The sequence below is a fragment of the Paroedura picta genome, chromosome 7 (genome assembly GCF_049243985.1).
Source record: "Paroedura picta isolate Pp20150507F chromosome 7, Ppicta_v3.0, whole genome shotgun sequence".
In the NCBI taxonomy this organism is placed as follows: Eukaryota; Metazoa; Chordata; class Lepidosauria; order Squamata; family Gekkonidae; genus Paroedura; species Paroedura picta.
The window spans coordinates 92,062,221-92,083,936 of NC_135375.1; the positions used below are offsets into that span (position 1 = coordinate 92,062,221).

General features: G+C 41.3%; 1 protein-coding gene across 7 annotated transcripts in view; it reads right to left on the reverse strand.

The window, feature by feature from the left end:
* The window catches only part of FSD1L (fibronectin type III and SPRY domain containing 1 like), a 37,121-nt gene extending 17,246 nt beyond the window's left edge, over positions 1-19,875 (reverse strand). For 3 of the 7 annotated variants that reach the window (XM_077345382.1, XM_077345380.1, XM_077345378.1), the window contains exons 1-5: positions 19,642-19,875; positions 11,681-11,776; positions 10,236-10,367; positions 7,274-7,375; positions 2,525-2,547 (exon numbers count right to left, since the gene is read on the reverse strand). In XM_077345382.1, coding sequence (XP_077201497.1) covers positions 2,525-2,547; positions 7,274-7,375; positions 10,236-10,367; positions 11,681-11,776; positions 19,642-19,656 — 368 coding nt within the window. In that variant the 5' untranslated portion in view covers positions 19,657-19,875. Of the gene's footprint in view, positions 1-2,524; positions 2,548-7,273; positions 7,376-10,235; positions 10,368-11,680; positions 11,777-18,310; positions 18,465-19,641 lie in introns of those variants that run through there. The other 4 variants (XM_077345379.1, XM_077345377.1, XM_077345383.1 and 1 more) reach the window with 3 other exon arrangements.
* Between the last annotated feature and the right edge of the window lie 1,841 nt (positions 19,876-21,716).

Below are 21,716 nucleotides of genomic sequence, written 5' to 3' on the forward strand. Positions count from 1 at the left end.
TAGTGGAAGTTTATCAAAAGTAAATGTAGTAAAGCTGTTGAAATATTTTGGCAGCTAATCACAGCTTCCAGCGTTCCCATCTGTAATACAAAGGGGGTTGAACTGGATGGATGGGAAGGACAACAGTGATCTTCCTTTCTGATGTGCTTGCCAATGACTATGTGCAGAAGAATAAGTTTCTCTTTTATAATAGATCCATTTCAGAGAGCATGAGAAATCAAGCATTACAACGCCATTAAAAAAAATCATCATTAAGAAACCAAGAAATAGTAGGAGCATGAGTACCTTTTTTGGGGTACACAAGATAATCTCTCAGAGTAAGTGTAGTTTTCTACCGGGCTGTAGAAGCTACACACCCTTAGTCTTGGGTAAATAATTTATCCACCACATCAGGAGTACATGTTATATATGTGAACTTCCACCCTTCACTTGCTTCATAATCAGGCTAATTAAAACCAAGATGATTCAGGAGCTGGCAAGATTTGTACTTCCTTCTGTTGCTCATAAATCAAGCAAGCAAGATTCTATTTTGTTTTTAAGTGCAGCAAAACAATTCAGGAGAAGTAGCTGCAAAGCTAGGCTACCATAGAACTTGGGGATTTTTAAAAATGATTTTGCTACAGAAGATGAGTTTGGGTTGATCATGAAATGGTATGTACAAGCTTCGCTGAAGTGACAGGCTGGCCTCTAGTCTATTTAGATTTAGCACCAAATTCAAAGTGGCAGAAAAGGAGGGATGGAGGAAAACAAGCAACTACAGCTGAGGGTAAAGGTAGATGGGACCTTGTAGACTCCACCTTCTCATACAAACTTTACTACAGAACAACTGCTACTGGGGAGTCCAATACTAACACAGTCTTTCCTGGGTTCAGGCTGAAAGCTTCTCCTCAAAGGCCTGTCAGCCATCCTGTGCTGAGACATTCTCTGCAGTTCTTTTCTTAGTTCTTTCCAGCCAGCGCCTTAAGGCTGGAGCACACATAGAAAAGCTTTCCTAAAGAGCCTAACCAGTTTTTTTAGCGACATGTGACCTTTGTTGGATTTGTACCTTGTAAAGGCATGTGTACATGGCTCAGCAGTCACACTGCAAGTTTCTAAATGAAGGAATGAAAATCAAAACAGGATGGCAGAGGTGTATGTCATATTAGAAACAGTACAGACCAGGCAGAGACTACTTATCACTGTAGATTAGTGATCCCCAACCTGTGGTCCATCGACTAATTGGTGGTGGGCCGCAAAAGACGGCTTCTCCCCCCCCCCCGGCCCTTCACTTCATCCCCCCCCCGGCCCTTTACAACACACTTCGGGTGTCATTGTCTCCCATCACTCCCAGATGGGACTATCTCGTTGCAGAGAAACAAGCTCAGGGTTCCCATTGATTTGTCATTGTCATGAGTTAAAATTTCCATGAAAATAAAATGTTCATTGTTGTGGCGTGTCTGTATCTTATTTTGAAGTGATGTTTAAACATTATCATAGCGATCAGAGAGCGTTAGGGCAGTGGTTGAGAGTAGAGGAGTAAACTACCCCCCCCCCCCAGGCCTCAGTAAAATTGTCAAGCATTGAGTGGTCCCCGGTGATAAAAAGGTTGGGGACCACAGCTGTAGATGGTTTACCAGAATCCCCCTGTTAACCAGTACCTGCTCTTGCTTCAAGTTCCAGTCATATATGACTGCTTCCATCTGAATATACAAATGGATCTGAAAGTCCGCAAGCTAGGCAGTGTAGTACTGCCTTACACAAACTGGAAAAGACTGCATTCTCTAAGTACTGAGGCACGTACCCAATTACTAATGAAACCCCCTCCAAATAATTTCACTTATGTGAAGTGTCCAGAATACAAGGCTTTGGCTTATGTGCAGCTTGGCTCACTTTGTATAGACTTTAGAGGGGCATGCTGAACATAATATGCCAAAAATGTATTCTTCAGTCATTTCTACTAATAGGGATGCCTTGGCCTGCATAAACAATGAAAAAAGCACCTCAAATATCCTGAGATACTTTTCTTCACCCCAGCACAGGAAGAGGTTTGCAATTTCCCATTTTTCAGATTTTTCTAACAGCCAGAGTGTTTTATGCACATGACATATCAAGATCACATGGAAGTGTTCTAGTAACTTTAATTTCTTTTATGCATGAAGTTAATGTTATACATAAAACTATACTAAAATTTTAGCATCTGTTCCAGAGACTCCTGTGCTACTTCCAAGCTAATTTTGAAACTGCACTTACTATAAGAATTTCGCCTAGCCCTATTGTCAGAATCTTTCTAAACTCACTACTATTTAAGATGAGCCCACCCTTCTTTGTTACTGCATGAAAATGAAAGTCAATTAACTTGGAAGGAGGAAGGATAAAGCCAAACAGAGTGTTGTGCCTGGTTACCATGCAAAACTCAGTCTTTTGCCAGTTGCATGAATCCTGAGTAAGAACAATATGAACAGTGACTCCTTAAAACTATAATCCTCAACTTCCTTTAAGAAAAAAAAAAACAGGAATAGTTAGAAGCAAGAAGTTTGTACTGTACCTATCTTTGATCTGTCTGGCAGCCTTGAAGCATTTCAGGGAGAAGAAAAAGAAGGTAGTTAATGGTTTCATGCAAGTTTCATCTGCAGTAACATGCAAGAAAGTTAAGAGTATGAATCCCACAGACATCCAACTCTGTTCAAAACCAAACCAGAGTTTTGTCATTGAAGATTTGGCCCACAAGCCTGTGTTAATACAAAGTGACAGAAATGCAGTCGTTTTAAGCAACAAAGCTTTATGTTCAAGCCCACCCCAATCAATTCCACATGGCTTCTCCTCAAACCTCTGCACTGAGAATCTACAGTTCTAATGTAAAAAGTGATCAGCCCAATTCAGGAATACACCAGTTTACTCTTGTACTGAATATTAGTGAACATATTTGTGAGAGTTTGCCATCTGCCTAACAACACTTTTGCTCAATCTTTAGAGCATTTCTCCCTCAAAAGTCCCTAATGAAGGTACAACTGACAGATGCAGAAAGTCATCTTTCACTTAAGTCTAGACAAGAGAAGAATGCTTGTAATGTACAAGCTAATGGACAATGCAAAATGACTTTATACTCTGCTGAGCATATTCACAATCCAGAATTAGGACAGAGAGAATCTCTCCAGACCACAGGTTGTCATGAATGTTTACAACAGTTATCACACAAATGTGACAACACAAAAGATAAAAACCAGCAGAATACAATATGTTCAACTGAGAGATTTCCCCCCCCCCCCTGCTGGTGCAGCTTTGTTCAAATACACCTTTTCCAAGGGGTCCCCTTCTCATTAGCAAAAATACGATTTTTTAACTTTACCAGAGGTTTTACAAAATACCACCACCAAAACTGCAATATCCCAAAGCTCATTGATTATTCTATAACAGTAGCGGTTAAATTACCTCAGTCTACAGACAACTTGTATAAAATTCAGTTTAGAAGGGAAATTGTGTGACATGCACTCTGTGGAAGTTAGCTTAAAAGCTGCCTCTTCAAGTAAAATAAATCAGCTAGAATACTAGTTAGCTGTGAAAAGTCAGTTATGTGCAAAAACCATTGAAATGTTTATGACATAGACACTGACACAAACAGGTCTCCCCAACTGGGAATGCAATATTAGGGAGAGGAATGGTGTCTGAACAGAAAATGAAATCCTTTTGTTGGTATAAAGAGGTTGGGGAGAAGGAGCCAGATGGAAAATAAGAGCCGATTAAAAATGTATGTTCACAGGATGTTCAATTTTTAGCTATGAGATAATCTGGAATGAGATCAAGGTAAATGTTTGCCTTCTTTTTTCCATATTAAGGTCAATTTAGCTTTAAGGGTCATGTGAATGCATTTGGTACCTTCTATCCTCTTAACCTGTTCAAATATTTCTTTTGTAATCAGAGATGTTATACACAGAGTAGAAGTTAACATTTTACTATACTTACAGTGCAGTTTTGTGGTTGCCTGGACACCTACACATATCTAACATGGCCTATGCTAACCAGGAAACCAAGAGAAATGGGAGGTTTAAACATTCCTTTCTGGATGATGAATTATCAATACAATCTTAGTTGCCAAGGCATTACTCTGAACTACAACCAAAGTGGGGACATGAAGGCTGAGAATTTTAAAATAACAACTATTTAGAGAAGTTTTAATTGATAGGACTGCAACCTATTTATATTGTTCACTCTTATGGGTGACAGCAATTAAAAGTTTTTATAACCTTTGGGAGGCACAGTAAGGATGGTAAGAGAAAATCTTATCAATGTCTAGTAACTGGGTCTTGGCCTGCAAGGAAAATTCATTACTCAGGTGAAAAAGAGAAAGCCTGTAGGCAAAGTAAGTATCTCCTGGAAAAAACTGCTTATGACTAAGCTCTCCTAACTGGATTATTGGAAGCCAACAGCATTCCTACTTATGGGAGAATTTTAGCATGGAACAATTCAACCAGTATTTAATATAAAGCCAATGAATTGCACCATGAGCTCCCAAGCATCTTTTAAATAGCCTGTGTTCAGGATATCAAATGGGTCCATGAGAGCAGAATGAAGGAGATTTTCTAAGCCTCCCCCTTGCACTATTTTCTGATCTGAAAAGCCTTGAGGAGCTGCTTGTTGCCATAATAAAGCAGGCACAAAAGTCTTGATTCATGTTCTATATGTGTACTCCCAACAGTACAAATAGTAGTTCTGCATGGCTATTTCTAGACAGGCAAATACTACTGAGAGCACTTAAATCACCTTCCCTGTGGTCCTACACACCGACCATTTAGATCAGGGGTAGTCAACCTGTGGTCCTCCAGATGTTCATGAACTACAATTCCCATAAGCCCCTGCCAAACGCTGGGAATTGTAGTTCATGAACATCTGGAGGACCACAGGTTGACTACCCCTGATTTAGAGGACAAGTAGGTTTGTATGTTCCACTACACACACAGAACTCCAGCATTAAATTAGCTTGGCCCCACAATACACTCAACAAAGGCTGGACAGAAGCAGCTTCTGTGTAAGCAAAATGTTCTAATTCTGTTTCTTGTAGCCTCTACCCTTTACGGTTGCCAACAATAACTTGCCCCAAAGTCACCCATAACCAACAAAGAAGAAAAGCCCAAGGATATCCTCAGGTTATAAGTTCCTTATCTTCCCCAACAAAATTGTCTATTTTTAAAATCCCCCCTTTTTTTAAAGAAAAGGGTACTAGACAATGACAAATTATCTCTGGCTTTCTCCTATCCCCCTAGATTTAATGCTTGCCATATATTAAAAGGAAAGAGATCAAAGAATACTGAATAAATTAATTGCGCTCAAAACAAAAGTAATCTCCCAGAGAAATAACTGAGTTCTATTCCCTCAGCAGTTACCTATTAATTGTAGCACTATACTTCTCATGGTAAATTTACTATCCAACTGTTTCAAGAGAAACAGTTCTGGGCTATAGGGTAGCAGTCAGTTAAAAGGGAACATAATCTACATTTATGGTAGATATTTATTCTGAACATAAAAGCAGCAGATATCAAGATTCTGCCCTCATCGTCCCCAGTATGAGCAGAGAAGAAGTAAGGACACTGCCACCTCTAGAATGGGTCCTCACTATTAAACCCACATAAGCTTCGTTAGCTAGCAAACGTCATTTTGGCTGTGCACAGCAGAACACCCATCAAAATAGAGACTGATGAAACAGCAAGTTTTCAAACCAATGCACAATGCACTACATTATGCAGAGCCAAACTATTTTGATCTGTGACCATTTGGCAAGCATATTAGAGTAGGGCAATAAATAGAATGTGTGTCAAGATTGCATTGGTAGGTTTAGAGTGGTAAAAGAATAACATAATCTGACTGGGAAACTAGATGGCAAGAGTAATCTGGGCAGCAATGTGTCTGGTGGAGTCATGGACTAGAAAAGGGCATGTCAGCAAGGTTTGCTTTTGGATTACGTTCACAAAAATGACCCACACTGGGAGTCTCCAAAATAACGAATCTTAGTTTAACTTCACAGTATTCATAGCATACAGATCAGAACAAATTCTTCAGCCACAAACCAACATTGGGAACTACCTCTGAGCACACCTCCAAGTATTAGTTTTAAAACCACCTCCATTATTGACTGAAACACTGAACTTCCTTTCCAACAAAGAGAGCTAAGCTTAGCAGACAAGAACAAATAACAGTACTAGTGGTAAAAGCAGGGGAAACAAAGCACTGGCAAAACTAGTCATGAGATATTCAAGTAACAAAACTGTGGCCAATTGCATTGCCAATTTAAAATCAATTGGGAATAAGTGAAGACAGTAGTCTCAGACTTTCCCATTCAGCAATAGATTTATCATACTAGTATTACTTGAGGACCCATATGTAGGATAAGATATTTACATGCCTATTCCACACAGGTAGAATAAGAGCCTCTTGTGGCGCAGAGTGGTAAGGCAGCAGAAATGCAGTCTGAAAGCTCTGCCCATGAGGCTGGGAATTCAATCCCAGCAGCCGGCTCAAGGTTGACTCAGCCTTCCATCCTTCCGAGGTCGGTAAAATGAGTACCCAGCTTGCCGCTGGGGAGTAAACGGTAATAACAGGGGAAAGCACTGGCAAACTACCCTGTATTGAGTCTGCCATGAAAACACTAGTGGGTGTCACGACAAGGGTCAGACATGACCCGATGCTTGCACAGGGGATACCTTTACCTTTACCTTTTTACACAGGTAGGAATATGGCAGCTGCTTCTCTTAAATACAGGTTTTAATCTACTGGCCTACTCTATGAATGCTTCTAAGCTTCCATATAGCAGTAGGTGCATAAGCATTGGCAAATACTAACTTGATACGTCTCTCAAAAGTTTATGCCCCCCCAAACCTTGCTGGTCTTTAAGGTGCTACTGGACTCAAATCTAGCTGTTCTACTGCAGATCAATATGGCTATTCATTAAAACAGTTACAGACTATCTTAATTTTATTCATTTCTTCTCAGACCTAGCCTATGCTAAGCATAGTCAAGGCATAGACTCATTCAACTTCATTTTGTACCTAAAATTTACTAAATCCAAAATTTCCTACAGAATTTATAAGCGTGTAAACCTTTACTACAAAACGAGTCATTTAAAAGGTTCTCTCTTAGGAGCAATGTAAATACATGTGTTTGAAACCCTGAGAGTCTACAACTATTGAAATTTAAACATTCTACCTCCTACCACAATGCCATACAATACATTTTCATACAGATGCAACATGCTGTTAACAAATATCTGGGCATTACTTGGTTCACATTAGATAGCATTTTATACCTTTGAAAAGTCCTCAGTGTCCTTTATGTCCAGTGACCGTGTAGCAAATTCTAACAATTCTTCAGAGTTCTCAAGGGCTTTACTACATTGACTAAGTTGATTCTAGAAAAAAGGAACATAATTCAGCACACCAACCAATAGTAACTTGTTAGACAAACCAGTCAGTCCTAGAGGAGATCAGCCCGGACTGCTCCTTAGAAGGCCAGATCCTGAAGATCCTGAAGATACTCAAATACTTTGGCCACCATGAGAAGGAAGGACTCCCTGGAGAAGAGCCTAATGCTGGGAGCAATTGAGGGCAAAAGAAGGGGATGACAGAGAATGAAGTGGCTGGATGGAGTCCCTGAAGCAGTTGGTGCAAACTTAAATGGACTTCGAGGAATGGTAGAGGACAGAAAGGCCTGGAGGATCATTGTCCATGGGGTCGCGATGGGTCGGACACGACTTCACCCCTAACAACCACAAGCTATTAGGCAACATATTTTAGCATGTATTTGTCTTTTCTTTCCAGCTGCCAACTAAGGTTGCAAAAGCTATAAGCTTGATCAACAGTCCTCCTCGAGCCCTCCACACTACAATTTTTCAAAAGCTGAACAAGACTGAACGTGAATGTAAGGGTACCAATTGGCAGTGCCAAATTCCGTGTCTCACTCCCAGTTCCACATGTTCAGAGTAGAACTGTGAGCATGGGAAACACACACTTATGCCTAGTTAAGCTATTTGCATGATGGTTAGCTCCAATCTACTAGTTACAGAATTTTCAGTATGGAAGGATGCCATATTCATTGTCATTCAAGAACAAGGTGACAAAAGGTCATGCTGGGCAAAGGGTCATGCTGTAGACTGGGCCTGCTGATGAGGGCTTCCCAGCCTGTTGACTGCTCGTTAAGGATTGCTAAGGAGCTGACTAGCTGACTGCTAAGGAGCTCTGTGGGCCCTGCTAATGAGCTGCCCAGCCCCACCCGCCCCACTTTATCTGGGACCCTTTCAAGGCCCGTTCTTAGGAACAGGCTTTGAAGCTAGTCCAGTTATAAATGAAGAAACAATTAGTCTTGAACGCTGTCACTCAGTGACTAAAGATTTACAAATTACTATTGCTCACTGGAAGCTCACAAACCTTGCCTATGAAGTGCATCAGGCCAAATCCAAATGTCAATGTTTTTAGATTAATCCTTATCCATGGTTCCTCTATATATTTGTGAAACAGCCTGGGGGGTGGAACGTGTCCAGCTTTCCAAGTTGGAATAGGGCCAATCAGAGTGCACCCTGGCTGCACCCTGATTGGCCCTACCCCTACAGCTCCCGCCCTCCCTCCCTGGATGCTGGCCACGTTCCTCTCAGCCATGCCAGAGACAGAGAGAGACACACAGAGCCCTGCTAGGCCGAACATGATCCCTCATTCTCTCCTATCACTCCTGCTGCGAGGGAGACACAGAGAGACACAGACAGAGCTGCCCCAAGCTGCTGACCAGCCCTGCTTCCCTCCTAAGAATGAGCCATAATTACCTGCTATGCCTCCTGCTGCGAGGCACACAGAGATACACACAACGAGAGGGACAGAGAGACAGAGAGATCTGCATCTCCCGGCATCCCTTGGGTCCTAGCGCCCATTGCATTCCTGGTAGCAATGGGCTTTCTTGCTAGTAAAATAATAACCTTTATTCTTGTATCCCACCCCTTCCTATCTAGCTCAGAGCAACTCACAACAAATATAAAAGAATCCATAATACATGTAATGATTCAACGTATAATTATTAAAAACAATGTAAAAGCCACCTCTTCTATCTTCAAGTGCACCCTTACTGGAGGGGAGGGAGGACTACCGATATTGGGGGTTTAGTGGGTTGGATAGGGGGGATGGATTCCCATGTAACTAGGCCAGTGTTTTAGATGTTATTTTCCTGGCCTCGGCTGAAGACCTGTTGGAACAACTAAGTCTTAACAGATTCTGGTTGCTCGACTGTAGTGCTCTCTGAGAGATGTAGAAGAAGCAGTCCTGAAGATACAAGGGTCCCAGACCATTTAAGGGCTTTGAAGATGAGAGTCAAAACCTAGAATTTGATCTGGTCTTCAATCTGGAGTCAATGCAGTTGGGAAAATACTGCTGTAAATATGCACTCTCCACTGAATCCCAGTAAGGACCTGAGCTGCCACATTCTGGACCTGGTGGAGTTTCCAGAGCAGTTTCAAGGGCAGGCCTGTGTACAGCGAGCTACAGATAGTTCTCTAAACACTTAACATTAGTACTGAAGGAACATCAAGAGTTTAGCAGGAAAGGCATATCAGAAGATCCTTCATGTACTTTTCATTTACTTCGGAGTGCTAAAGGAATACAAGAACTGAACTGAAGGGTCTTATACTAATTAGCATGCCTTTGTTCAAACCATTCTCAGGAACACATCAGGCAATCTGTGTAAGCAGATCCTTTCAGAAGTAACTGGATACTCTGAGAACTTTTCAAGAGTGTAAAACGCTTCTTTTCAGAGGCAGCACATTTGTCATTGTTAAGCTGGATAAATTTAAGACAATCAGAGATGCATTTTAAAATGAAAATGGTCAGGAGATAATCATGCTGTACATTTTACAGGTTTCATTTCTTTAAAAAAAAACTTTGACACACTATTTTGTAGAAAAACTGGAGGCATTTTCAATAAGTATTTTAGGTGAGGTTTCTTCCAAAGATCTGAAACACATTATATTGTACAGAAAGATTTTACTTTTGCTATTAATGCAATAGACACTAGATCAGTATCATTCCAGTATCATTCCATATGTAAAAGTTCCAGAAATACAGCAAATACTGCATGGGCAAAAAATGTCATACTTGTCTAAATTTGCAGAAATCCAGCTATTTAACAAAATTACACTCCTTAGGAATTCATAGTTATTTAATCAATCCCAGATTTCCTTATACTGCATGAAGTCTAATGTATTATTACTGCACCACAATATGTCTAATTACCTGAAGTTCTTGAGTTTTATAAGATTCTGCTTGTTTGATACTGGATGTCATGCTCTCCTTCATCTCATCTAGTATTGAATACAAACCGTCAAACTCCTCATCCAGCTCACCGATCACACTAGAAGCATTAGCCTGTGAACAGAATGTGTATGTTCATTTTATGCACGTTTGCTCACCACCAAGCCCAACTTAACTGTAACCATCATATGGTATGATTTTGACTGTGTAACACACTGATTTTCCTGAGCATAACTGGAATATTACAAAACATTTCTCATAGGTCAACAGTGATGAACATATTAGAAATATAATTTACATTACTGCTTCAATTAGACTTACTCAAATATGACGGTCATCATCAATAGTTCATAAACAGTAATTGTGAACAAGGCAGGATAACAAGACTACTGGATTTGACATTACTCTTCCATTTGATTACAGAAGTGAGTTATAAAAAGATCATATGGATACATGAAGTTAGCACACAGAGAATGCCTAAAATGCAAGACATATCCTAATTTGTCTCTCATTCAGATTTCCACCCTAGCATTTCCCCCAAAGACCTCTAGGCATTGTATCTGGGGATTTTTTTTCTCACAACCATTTTGTGAGACAAATTCTGACACACAGCACTAATCTTCACCATTGAGCAGATTTCTGAAGCCAAGTTGCCAAATTCAAGCCCAACACAAATAATTTCTCAATAGCAACCATAAACTCCTTAAATTCATGTAAAAGAAAAACTTCACTCACAACAGAAGAATCCTCTATTGTACTGACTGTATCTCATGACAGAAGCTGCCAACTTATATGAAGTGTCACCATGCTGGGCAACTTAAAAGTTTATAGCTAGCTGAGGAGATTTAGGGTAAAACAGTAACTAGGCAATACCGCATGGAGAACTGAAGCTGTTCCTCTGAAATCTTGGCTATGGCAATAATTTCTATGACTGCCTGACAAGAATATGGGAAAAGCCTAGCTGGATCAGAGCAGTAGCCCATCTAATCTAGCATCTTGACTCACCAGTAGTAAACCAGTTATTCTGGAGGGACAATAATATGGTTCAGATCTATAATGACTCTTCTTCACAATTTAGAGCATATTATACATGAGCAGGGCAGATATATGAATGAAGCAGAGTGTGCAGTATATATTTAGAACAGAAAGTATTCAAGAATGAGGGGACCTGAGTAACCCCTGTTCATCTACCAACACAAAGATACAGCTGAAGCACCTGAAAGGATCAACTGCTGGGGGAGGGCTTATCTTCTCACTCACCTGTCCTTCTTAATGATAAATAAGATCCACACCTGTTTTTATATGCAAATTGGAACAAATGTGGCTGGCATTAGTTTGACCCTTGGCCTTTATTACTTCAAAAATAAAGGAAGTGGAACAAGCTCCTTGCAATATACACAGCAATTTTTGCAAGCTTTACCACATACCTGGACACCTTTCAATGTGTGATTTAGTGTTTCAATGAAGTTTTGGATTTCATCATTTTTGTGTGCCAGCGTGGAAATAATCCTCTGCAGCGCTTCCTAGAATTAGAGAAGTTAAAGATTTTAGTTTACTTAAATACAACGTAAGAATTTCAGTCAGTAATTTTTTAGACAATCAAGCTACATAAGGTAAAGGTAAAGGTATCCCCTGTGCAAGCACCGAGTCATGTCTGACCCTTGGGGTGACGCCCTCCAGCGTTTTCATGGCAGACTAAATACGGGGTGGTTTGCCAGTGCCTTCCCCAGTCATTACCGTTTACCCCCCAGCAAGCTGGGTACTCATTTTACCGACCTCGGAAGGATGGAAGGCTGAGTCAACCTTGAGCCGGCTGCTGGGATTGAACTCCCAGCCTTATGGGCAAAGCTCTCAGACGGCTGCCTTACCACTCTGCGCCACAAGAGGCTCTCAAGCTACATAGATGTAAGTAATTAATCAAGAAGGTATGGGTTTGTATTCTATCAACTACTAGAATGTAATATACTGAATGCTATTTTGTGGCTTAATAACCAAGCATAGGTCAGATGAGGATTTATAGTAAAATCAAGATGATATTTATATTGTCCAGAAGGGATTAAAAAATGCCACAAAGTGGGATTTTCCCACTTTTACAGTAGCCTTCTATGAAAATTGCTTCTACAGGTCAGAATACCCTCCCAGATAGCATGGAATGTTGCACATGTTGCACATCATGGAATGTTGCTGCTATGAGAAATTGGTGGAAATAAAATGAAACCCCTCTCTGGATAAGCACAAAGGGCCTTCTAGATTCTGAGCAACATTCTAACCTGGGAACTGACAAGAGACTGCAGTGAAAAAACAGAAAGGACTGATCATCTACCATCACATATAAAATGCTTATGGTCTCATGTGCTAGCTAGTCTATGTGCTCGTTCCATTTACAATTAAGAGAATGTTAGTTCTTCCTACAATATGCTGTGGATACCTTATAAAGAGCTCTGTCTATACCACAATTGGCAGTCATGCATATATCTACATTTCCATTTGCATCCATTTGTCAATCAAATATTTTAAAACAAATATCAATGTTGTTCCTATAACTCTTCCAAGTACATGGAAGTGGAAAAGCTGAGGACAAGGAACCCTACAAGTTTACACCTATTGTATCACCCATGTCTGTTCATACTTAATGGAGAACAAATATCCACACGTATCAGCCCTGAATAGGACAAAGTCTTCAGAAAAAAACCTACACAAAGAATATTTACTAGATTTGGGAAACCAGCCTATTACAGGCTTCAAGGTCTAGGCACAATGCTTATATCTAGACCATCTTCCTAGCCATGCCCTAGAAAGCTCTCATAATTCTGAACTGAAGCATAAGTATTAGGAGTTTTCCCAGCTCATATCCAATTTCCAAGCTACTGACATAACCCTACATTGCCATTGTGAAATTTTACGGGTATGTATATCCTATATCAAAGAATCCCACAAATTCAAACAAACATTCAGATTCGCAGGTAGCAAAATGTTTAATACCTGATCACTAAGGCAAACTTGTGCCAGTCCTTTGTAGATCCAGTAATACCAGATTCCTGGACTCTGGTTTTCTATACTCTTACCAAGTTAACAATTTTCACTGACCTAAAGATTAAGGATTTACCCTAGGCTAAGATTGTGTCAGCAATCAGTTACATTTTATAGCAAACATCCACCTAACCGTGAGTACAATGTATCGCCTCTCAAGTCTTTCCCCAATATTTCATTTTTAAACACCATGGAAAACATTCTTGCTAAGAGCACTGTGTTTAGAACCACTTTACGCTTTGAAGCACTATATTCTATATGACCCATATCATGGCTTCTTTTTTAAAAAAGAAATCCGGAGCTGAGCTACGAAGCTGTTTTTACCACCAAACTCCAGTTGAGCAGTACATCTGATAGCTTTAAAAAAAGCCTACAAATGTACTGTTTAATATTTTTAGAATTCTCAAACTTCTTCCTTGAATTTAGTAGATTTCCTTTATTCTTAACCACATGAAAATAATTTTATATCAATGTATAGAGAACACATACTCATTCGAGAGCAAAGATTTTATTTAAAAAATACCCAGACAGTCCTTTACACAGCCACTCCTAAAATAAACATACTAGCCTGTTATTTTCCTTACCAACTATCTCACCATAAACAAAGGTATTAGAATAGAAGGGAACTTTATTGTGTTTGATTGCATTTGATGATGCTAGTCAAATGCAGATTTATTAAACTACAAATGCATATATTATGCCACATAAAATAACTTGTCCCAAATTCATGTAGAAAACAAAGGTATGAAAATTGATCATATCTGATTATTCTTGGGCTAGTTTTTAACTTTATGTGTGCTCTATTGAATGACACAAACTTCCTACAACAATGCTCAACTTAACATTAGAACAGTGTAAAGGTATCCCCTGGGCAAGCACAAAGACATGTCTGACCCTTGGGGTGACGCCCTCCAGCGTTTTCATGGCAGACTCAATACAGGGTGGCCTTGCCAAACCCTTCCCCAGTCATTACCGTTTTAACCCCCCAGCAAGCTGGGTACTCATTTTACCGACCTTGGAAGGATGGAAGGCTGAGTCAACCATGAGCCGGCTGCTAGGATCGAACTCCCAACCTCATGGACAGACAGCTTCAGACAGCATTTCTGCCGCTTACCACTCTGCGCCACAAGAGGCTATTCTCACCTAATTGAGGATGTGGAAGCTAAAATACATGGTTTGGGGAAAGGATGGAAGAATGGTGTGCCAATAATGGACTTTTGAACTGCTGTGAGAATTACCAGAATCTATTGAGATCCTTGGTACCTTGGGATGATCAGTTTCTACATATGCCTTTAAAACTGTTATCTTAAACTGATATTCATAATTACATGCATTGTTTGTTAAAAGCTGACCATTTTGTTTTTTCTTATATTATATTTATTATCGAATACCAGCATTTAATAACCCCTCTCAAGTGCTCAACAAATACATGGTGAGAGGATTGGTCCTCTGCCTGTTTCTGCACTTCTAACTTCCATGTGTTTATCTTATGTTCTGAACAGCGCCTAAATGGATTTATTTAGAATCATAGAATCATTTATTTGCTTCATTTATAGTCTTTTTCACTGGGACTATAGGTGGCTTACAGCATGTAGCCCTGTGATTAGACACCCTGTACACAACTCAGATATTAGGTGCCACTAAGAATGTCAGGTGCAAATGGAGACTCGAAGTAGAGACCAGAAGTGTGCTCTCTCATCACTCAATTCCTCCCCCATCCCTTATTAATTGAACATTGAAAAGGCACAAAAGGAACTCATCTTCTATTCCTTTAACCACAGATTTAGGAGGGAAGAACACATTCTTCCTTAGCCGGATGTAGCTAACAGTACTAACATTCAAAAATAACTAATCTGATTTGTTTATTACATTTCTATACCACTTTTCTACATAACTGGAAGCATTTTACAATAGAAACTAACAGAAAAGAACCTGAAACCTGGCATATTACTACACTAAACATAATTATATCCAATTTTTGGCAAGACTACCTGAATTAATATAGCTTAAATTGCTATCTGAATTGAATAAGAGATTATGCCTTTATCTGTGCCATTCCAAAACAACATTCTTGTCTGCTGAACTGAGGTAACATATTTCCCTTTCTAGACATAGACACTTAAGCCCGCTCAATTTACCATGCACTTAATTATTGATAGTCTCTTGTATAGCCTAGTATGCTGCCCTATTTTATTAGAGTATCCTATTGTTATCTGCCCTGAGCCAACTAGAAAGGGTGGGCTATAAACATAGTTATTATTATTATTTTCATATGCAAGCACCAACGAACAACATTTTGTAAAAGGGGGCCTCCAAGTCTCTCATTGTAGAATTCGGCTTACAGCATCTACATAAGTGCCATATGTATTAGCGATCTTTCTATATAGCCTCTGAGATGCCATTTAAGTCTTATTAGAAACAACAGCAAAAGGTTCAGCATGAGATAGAAAATACTATAAAGATAATGTATTCATTTTTAAATTGCAGTTTGTTAAATACAAATAGATTAGTATATTACCCCTGTTCACCCTTAAGTATCAACTATTATTTTTCTTGAACCAACACAAAATTACAAGTTTGAGCTTTTTGTATAACTACACAACACTCTAACAAGGAAACATTACAAAGCATATTTTATTTAAAGGGTGAAACTAGTTTCCATATCATTTTATGTATGGAAATGCAATATACTATTGAATGAAAGGAACTATCACCATTTACACTGCCTTTAGTATTAAATCCTGCAAGAGAATTTTCACAACTAATGCTTCTGGTAGCCACTAATAATTAAACTGAGGCACAACTATTCTCTCATTCAGTTTTCTGAAAGCTTACACTAAATTAAGAAGAAATCAAATCAAAGCCACGTAAGTTGTGTGTGCATATGTTTTTAAATGCTTCAAGCGAATTGTCTATTGCAGGAGCTATTCTGAAGAGATTTACTCAGAAAAATTCTGTCATCTCTCCAGAGAACTTGCTTGAGGGTGCTTTCAAACTAAAAACTTCATAAAATGCCATAGAAAACAATTTACGAAAACCCAACATTAAAAACAAAGGAAGAGCATAAAACAAAATACAGAACAGCTTAAAAGGAGTCTCAAAACAATTCAGGCTATGAGTGGACTATAGAAATAATGGTAAAAGATGAATCCTTGAATTAAAAGCCTGAATAAAAACATGTTTTGGCTCAGAGTCTAAGGGAGAAGGGTAGGAGGTGAGCCTCAAGGGGAAAGGCATTTCACAGGCAAGGTGCCCTTACTGAAAAGTGCCCTGTCTCTAGACTTTTCACCACTGACAGAAGTCCTGATTGCCACCTGCCTTATCTTTGAAGGTAAGGATACAAAAAGCAGGGCTTGTGAGAAAGATATTAGCTGGAGGACTAGCAGTATTACAGGAGGCAATGAGGTGACACTGTTAAAGGCAGTATCAACTAATAAATGTCCTAAATAGTTCACTAATGTGTACAATGATTCTTATTCTATCCCCTACATACCCCACAACATACATACCACTTTTTACTCCTCTTGGAGACAGCTAAAATTTAGACCCTGAACCCAAATGATCTTTCACTTTTAGAGGTTAAAAATATTCATAGCTTGTTTTGCTTGCAACAAAATGTACACATATTATTCCTCTCATAATTTTAATGGTGTATATAGGAAAAATGATTTTCATATCACGATAAAACATCAAAGTATGCAAGCAATGAAGGCCAAACCAGGTCTTCCACAACACAATGCTTTAAACTATACATTAGAAAAAACATCAAATTATAGAGATTACTCATATTCCACCTTTTCTCAGAGTATTCAGGAACAAAACAAAAGTAATTCAACTCTACACAAACTATTAAAACCAAGGAAATAGATACTGGCTCAAGCCTTTCAATTCTCCACTTTAGAAGCCCCCATGTTGTTTCTCCAACTACTAAAGGCCTTTATACAAAAACAGCTATACTGAATATGTGAATGTGAGATTTAATATACATTTGAACTTCCCAGAGATTGTCACTTTAAAAAGAGTAATACTCCAAGGGAATTCAAGTGGGTAGCTGTGTTGGTCTGAAGTAGCACAACAAAAATTGAGACCAATAGCACCTTTAAGACCAAAAAAGATTTATTTAAGGTGTGAGCTTTCGAGTGCACATTTCCTCAGACTAAATGGAACAAGGATCATAAGTGTACAGATATAAGGCAAAAGTAAATTGTGGCAAATTAGTAAGCTGTATCATAATATCCAAACTAAGCCATATAATAATTCTTTGCTAAAACAGCTAATCAGTCCTTTTGAGTTCAGTTGTAGTTCACAAAAACATTGAAGAAATACAACTGTCCATGTTAGTAATAAATTACTATTAACTAGTCTCTTAATTATTTCTTTTCACAACTGGGAAAGTATCTGCCATTAATTACTAACATGGACCATTTTATTTCTCCAATGTTTTTGTGAACTACAACTGAACTCAAAAGGACTGATTAGCTGTTTTAGCAAAGAATTATCATCATCATATAGCATAATATGGCTTAATGTTCCATTTAATCTGAGGAAGAGTGCTTGCACTCGAAAGTTCATGCCTTGAATAAATCTTTGTTGGTCTTATAGGTGCTCTTGGACTCAATTTTTGTTGTCCTCCAAGGAAATGTTTAATAAACAGAGCCTCCAACCCTATTTCACTGCAGTCAAGGCACATCCCAGGTAGGGTTGCCAACATCTGTGGGGAGGGGGGTGCCTGGCATTCTCTCAGTATTACAGATGTTCTGCAGACTAAAAAAGGATCAGTTCTCCTGGACAAACTGGCACTTTTAGAAGGTTATTGTATGACATCACATCTCTGCTGAGTTCCCTCCCTTCTCCAAACTCCCCAGGAACTGACTACAAATGTCCAGGCAGTCTCCAAGCTGGAGAAGGTAATCCCAGGTTTTAAAGTGACAACACAACTCCTGTTGTGAGTCAAGGAAAAGGAGGAACCACCTAAAGGAACCAAACATCTTCAGTTAAAAGATCAGACAGTAGGTGACGTGAAATACCTTTTGCTGAGACACTAGAAAGCCATCGCCAGTCAAAAGAAACAAGGCCATGACTCAGTATAAGTTCACCTGCTCATTCTCCCTTCCCTGGTTTTCTGACACCCAAATACATACACTATCATTTGGATTGCCTCAAAACCACCATTTGCAAACCCCCTTCAAACCCTGGCTTCAGTCATGGTTTGGGGCTGCACGCTAGTCACAATTTGCTTAGGACATAATATGATAGAGACAATGACTCAACAGCAGACCATCTGCTTTGCATACAAAAGGTCCCATGGTTCAGCCAGAGATGAAGCCTTGCAAACCAGCTGCCAGTCCAAAGAGAGGCTATAGCTCCACAGTACAGCATCTATTCGTCCACAGAAGGTCCCAAGGTTCTGTTCCTGGCTTGTCCCGTAAGAGACCAGGCAGCAGGGGATGTGAGCCTTCTACCTGAAGCCCTGGAAAAGCAACTGATTGCCGGAGCTCACACGGAGCTTCAGAAACCAAAGGTCTAAGTGGGTAAAAGGTAACTTAATGTGCTCCTAAAGGGAGGGGCTGTGGCTCTGTGGCAAAACATTTGCTTTGTAGGCAGGTCTCAAAAGGCCAGGTAGCAGGCAATACAAAGCAGAAACCATGCTCCTTGGGATGTTGACTGGCCACTGCCAGTCCAAGGAAACCAGTGGCCTGACTGGGTCCCAGGCAGCTTCACTTGTGCTGAACACTAACCAGAGGTCTGACTTAGTAGAAACCAGATTCATGCATTGTGCTGCCTGAGAGGGTGGTGGGGTCTCCTTCGTGGGAAGTTTTTAGGAGGAGACTGGATGAGCACCTGCCAAGAGAGTGTCTGTTTTTAAATCCCCGAGAAGGTGGGGGGGTCTGGACTGGGTGGGCCTCCGGGGTCTCTCTTCCAGCTCGGCGAGGTGCTGATTCTGCAGCAGCCCCGCCCCCCGCCCTTGCAAACCCCGCGCCAGCAGCAGAAAGGCCACAATGAACCGCTCAAAGGTGCCCTCCAAGAAGCTTCGCGGGTCTCTCCCGGCGCCCCATAGAGAGACTGCAAGCCTTCCAGGGGCCCCTCCCTAAAATAACCAATTGCGGGATTTGTAAGACCCCTCCCCACCCGCATAAAAATAAAGAGGGCCACACAAGCAGGCCCTGCTTCGCACAGCGCCAGTCCTCGGCCATGCACTCGCCAATGCCTTCCGCTTCCTTCCCCTGGAAACGACCCCCTTGCCTCTTCCCCCACAAGGCTCACCTTGCCCTCTTTATTCCTCCGCCCGAGAGAAAAGAGCTCCCACCAAGACAGGGGAGCAGCGAGCCCGCCCTTCCCTTCGCCGCCCCCCACTTACTTTCTGCGCTTCCATGACGAAGCCCGGCCCCACACAGGTCAGGGCGACCAGGGGAGGAAGAGGGCGAGGCAGGAGCGTGCACGCGCGCTCCCGCGGGAGGCAACAACGGTCGGGAGGGACGGCGTACCGCACCCGACTCCGTCCGCCTAACGGTTAACGCTGGGGAGGCGCCGCTCCAGCCACTGAGACGCGGCGGCGGCGGCGGCCCGAGGAGACCGCGAGCGTGCGTCAGGAGGCCACGCCCACCGCCCTATAACGGGCCTGTCCCTCGCGCGTGCGCGTGCGCGACGCAGTGGTCCAGGGTGGCGAGGATGCTGCCGCGGGAGTGAGGCGGCCGTCTCGTGGGGGTGCCGTGGATGCTCAATACAATGGGATCCGTTGGTCTGTGGTTCGGTTTTGCTGCTGCAGACTGACGCGGCCACACGTTTGGCATTGTGGCATTAATACCAGCCCCCCCCCCACCACCACACCACACACCCCTATTCTTTGGAATAAAAAGCTATGTTTGAGTCACTCTGGGTCTGGGAAGAGCGGGATATAATATCTTAATGCGCCCCCATTAAAAAAATTAAGTTGTTGTGAGGCATATTTGTTTGTGGTTCCTCCTCTTCCCCGCAATGTTTTTTTTTTTTTGCAGGAATTTAAGGTTGCTAGCTCTGGATTTGGAAATACCTGGAGATTTTGAGGGTGGAGCTGGGAGTGGGTGGGATTTGCAGTAGGGAGGGACCTCAGTGGAGTATAATGCTATAGAGTCCTTCCTCCCAAACAGTTATCTTCTCCAGGGAAACTGATCTCAGTCTCCTGGAGAGGAGTCATAATTCTAGGGGGTCCCCAGGTTCGGATTGGGGACTGGCATCCCTAGGTTTTAATAAGCAGGCTTCAGATAGAATGTAAAATGTGTTAATAATCATGACCCAGCATGGTCAAGGAGACTAATGACTTCCATGAGGAGTATCCCCAGCAGCTGTGTTATTTCCTGTTGTGCTTTGACCCTGCTCCCCCCTTCCCCCAGCCCAATTTATCTGGTCTTGATCCAGGCACATTGGTTTAAAAGAAGGCAGTGCTAATTTCTCTTGCCTCTGTTTAAGCGTAGTCCTGGATGAAGAATGTATGGGGGGAGGGGGAGAAAGGTGGTGGTTCCTTACTTAGAACTGTGATTGCCAACCTCTAGGTGGGATCTGGAGGTCTCCCAGAACACAACTGATCTTGAGACAACAGTCCCCATGGCAAAAATGGCTGCTTTGGAGGGTGGACTCGATGGCATTATGACCCAATGAGATTCCACCTCCAAATCTCCCAAGTATTTTTCAACCTGGAAATGAGTCTTGTGTGATAGCAAAGGACCTATCAAGGTGCCTGCCACTCCTGAACAGGTAGCTGTGCCAATGGGCACTTTCAGAAGAGTGGGGCAAGACTGGCCAAGCCCTATACTATGCGTCTCCTCCAAAGTGGCCAGTTAGCAATCACTTGTACCACAGCTCTGCTTCCCTCTCAAGGTTGTGCGTGCATGTGATCATGTGACAATCCTCAGTGGCTCAGAAGCGGGTTGTGTTCATGTCCAATGCCAGAAATATGTCGTAGCAAGCATGCAGACAGTTTTAGCGGCATTTATTTATAACTCTGAAAGCAAACGCAAATATAAAGCTGGCATTATATACAAATTTCAACATGGAAATAGAGATCTAATTTTAATTCCTCTTAATCTCAGTGTCTAAATTCCCAATTGGAACAAGAATAAATGGGCGTGCTCGACTGCTGTCAGCCTCAGTTTTTTTGCACCTCTGTAAGGATAGAGGAGGGCTCTTTTCCCTTACACAAGAATGGGAAAATTGTCCTATAGCTGCAGTTCTCATGTGCTGCAAGAGTGTAGATTTTATTTACTTAGATCGAAGATATTCACAGCCCCCTTTTCTCCCCAATGCAGAGCCACGGCAGTTTTGAGAGAGCCAGCTTGGTGTAGTGGTTAAGAGCGGTAGACTCTAATCTGGGGAACCAGGCTTGATTCCCCACTCCACATGCAGCCAGCCAAGTGGCCTTGGGTTAGTCACAGTTCTCTTGGTACTGTTCTCACAGAG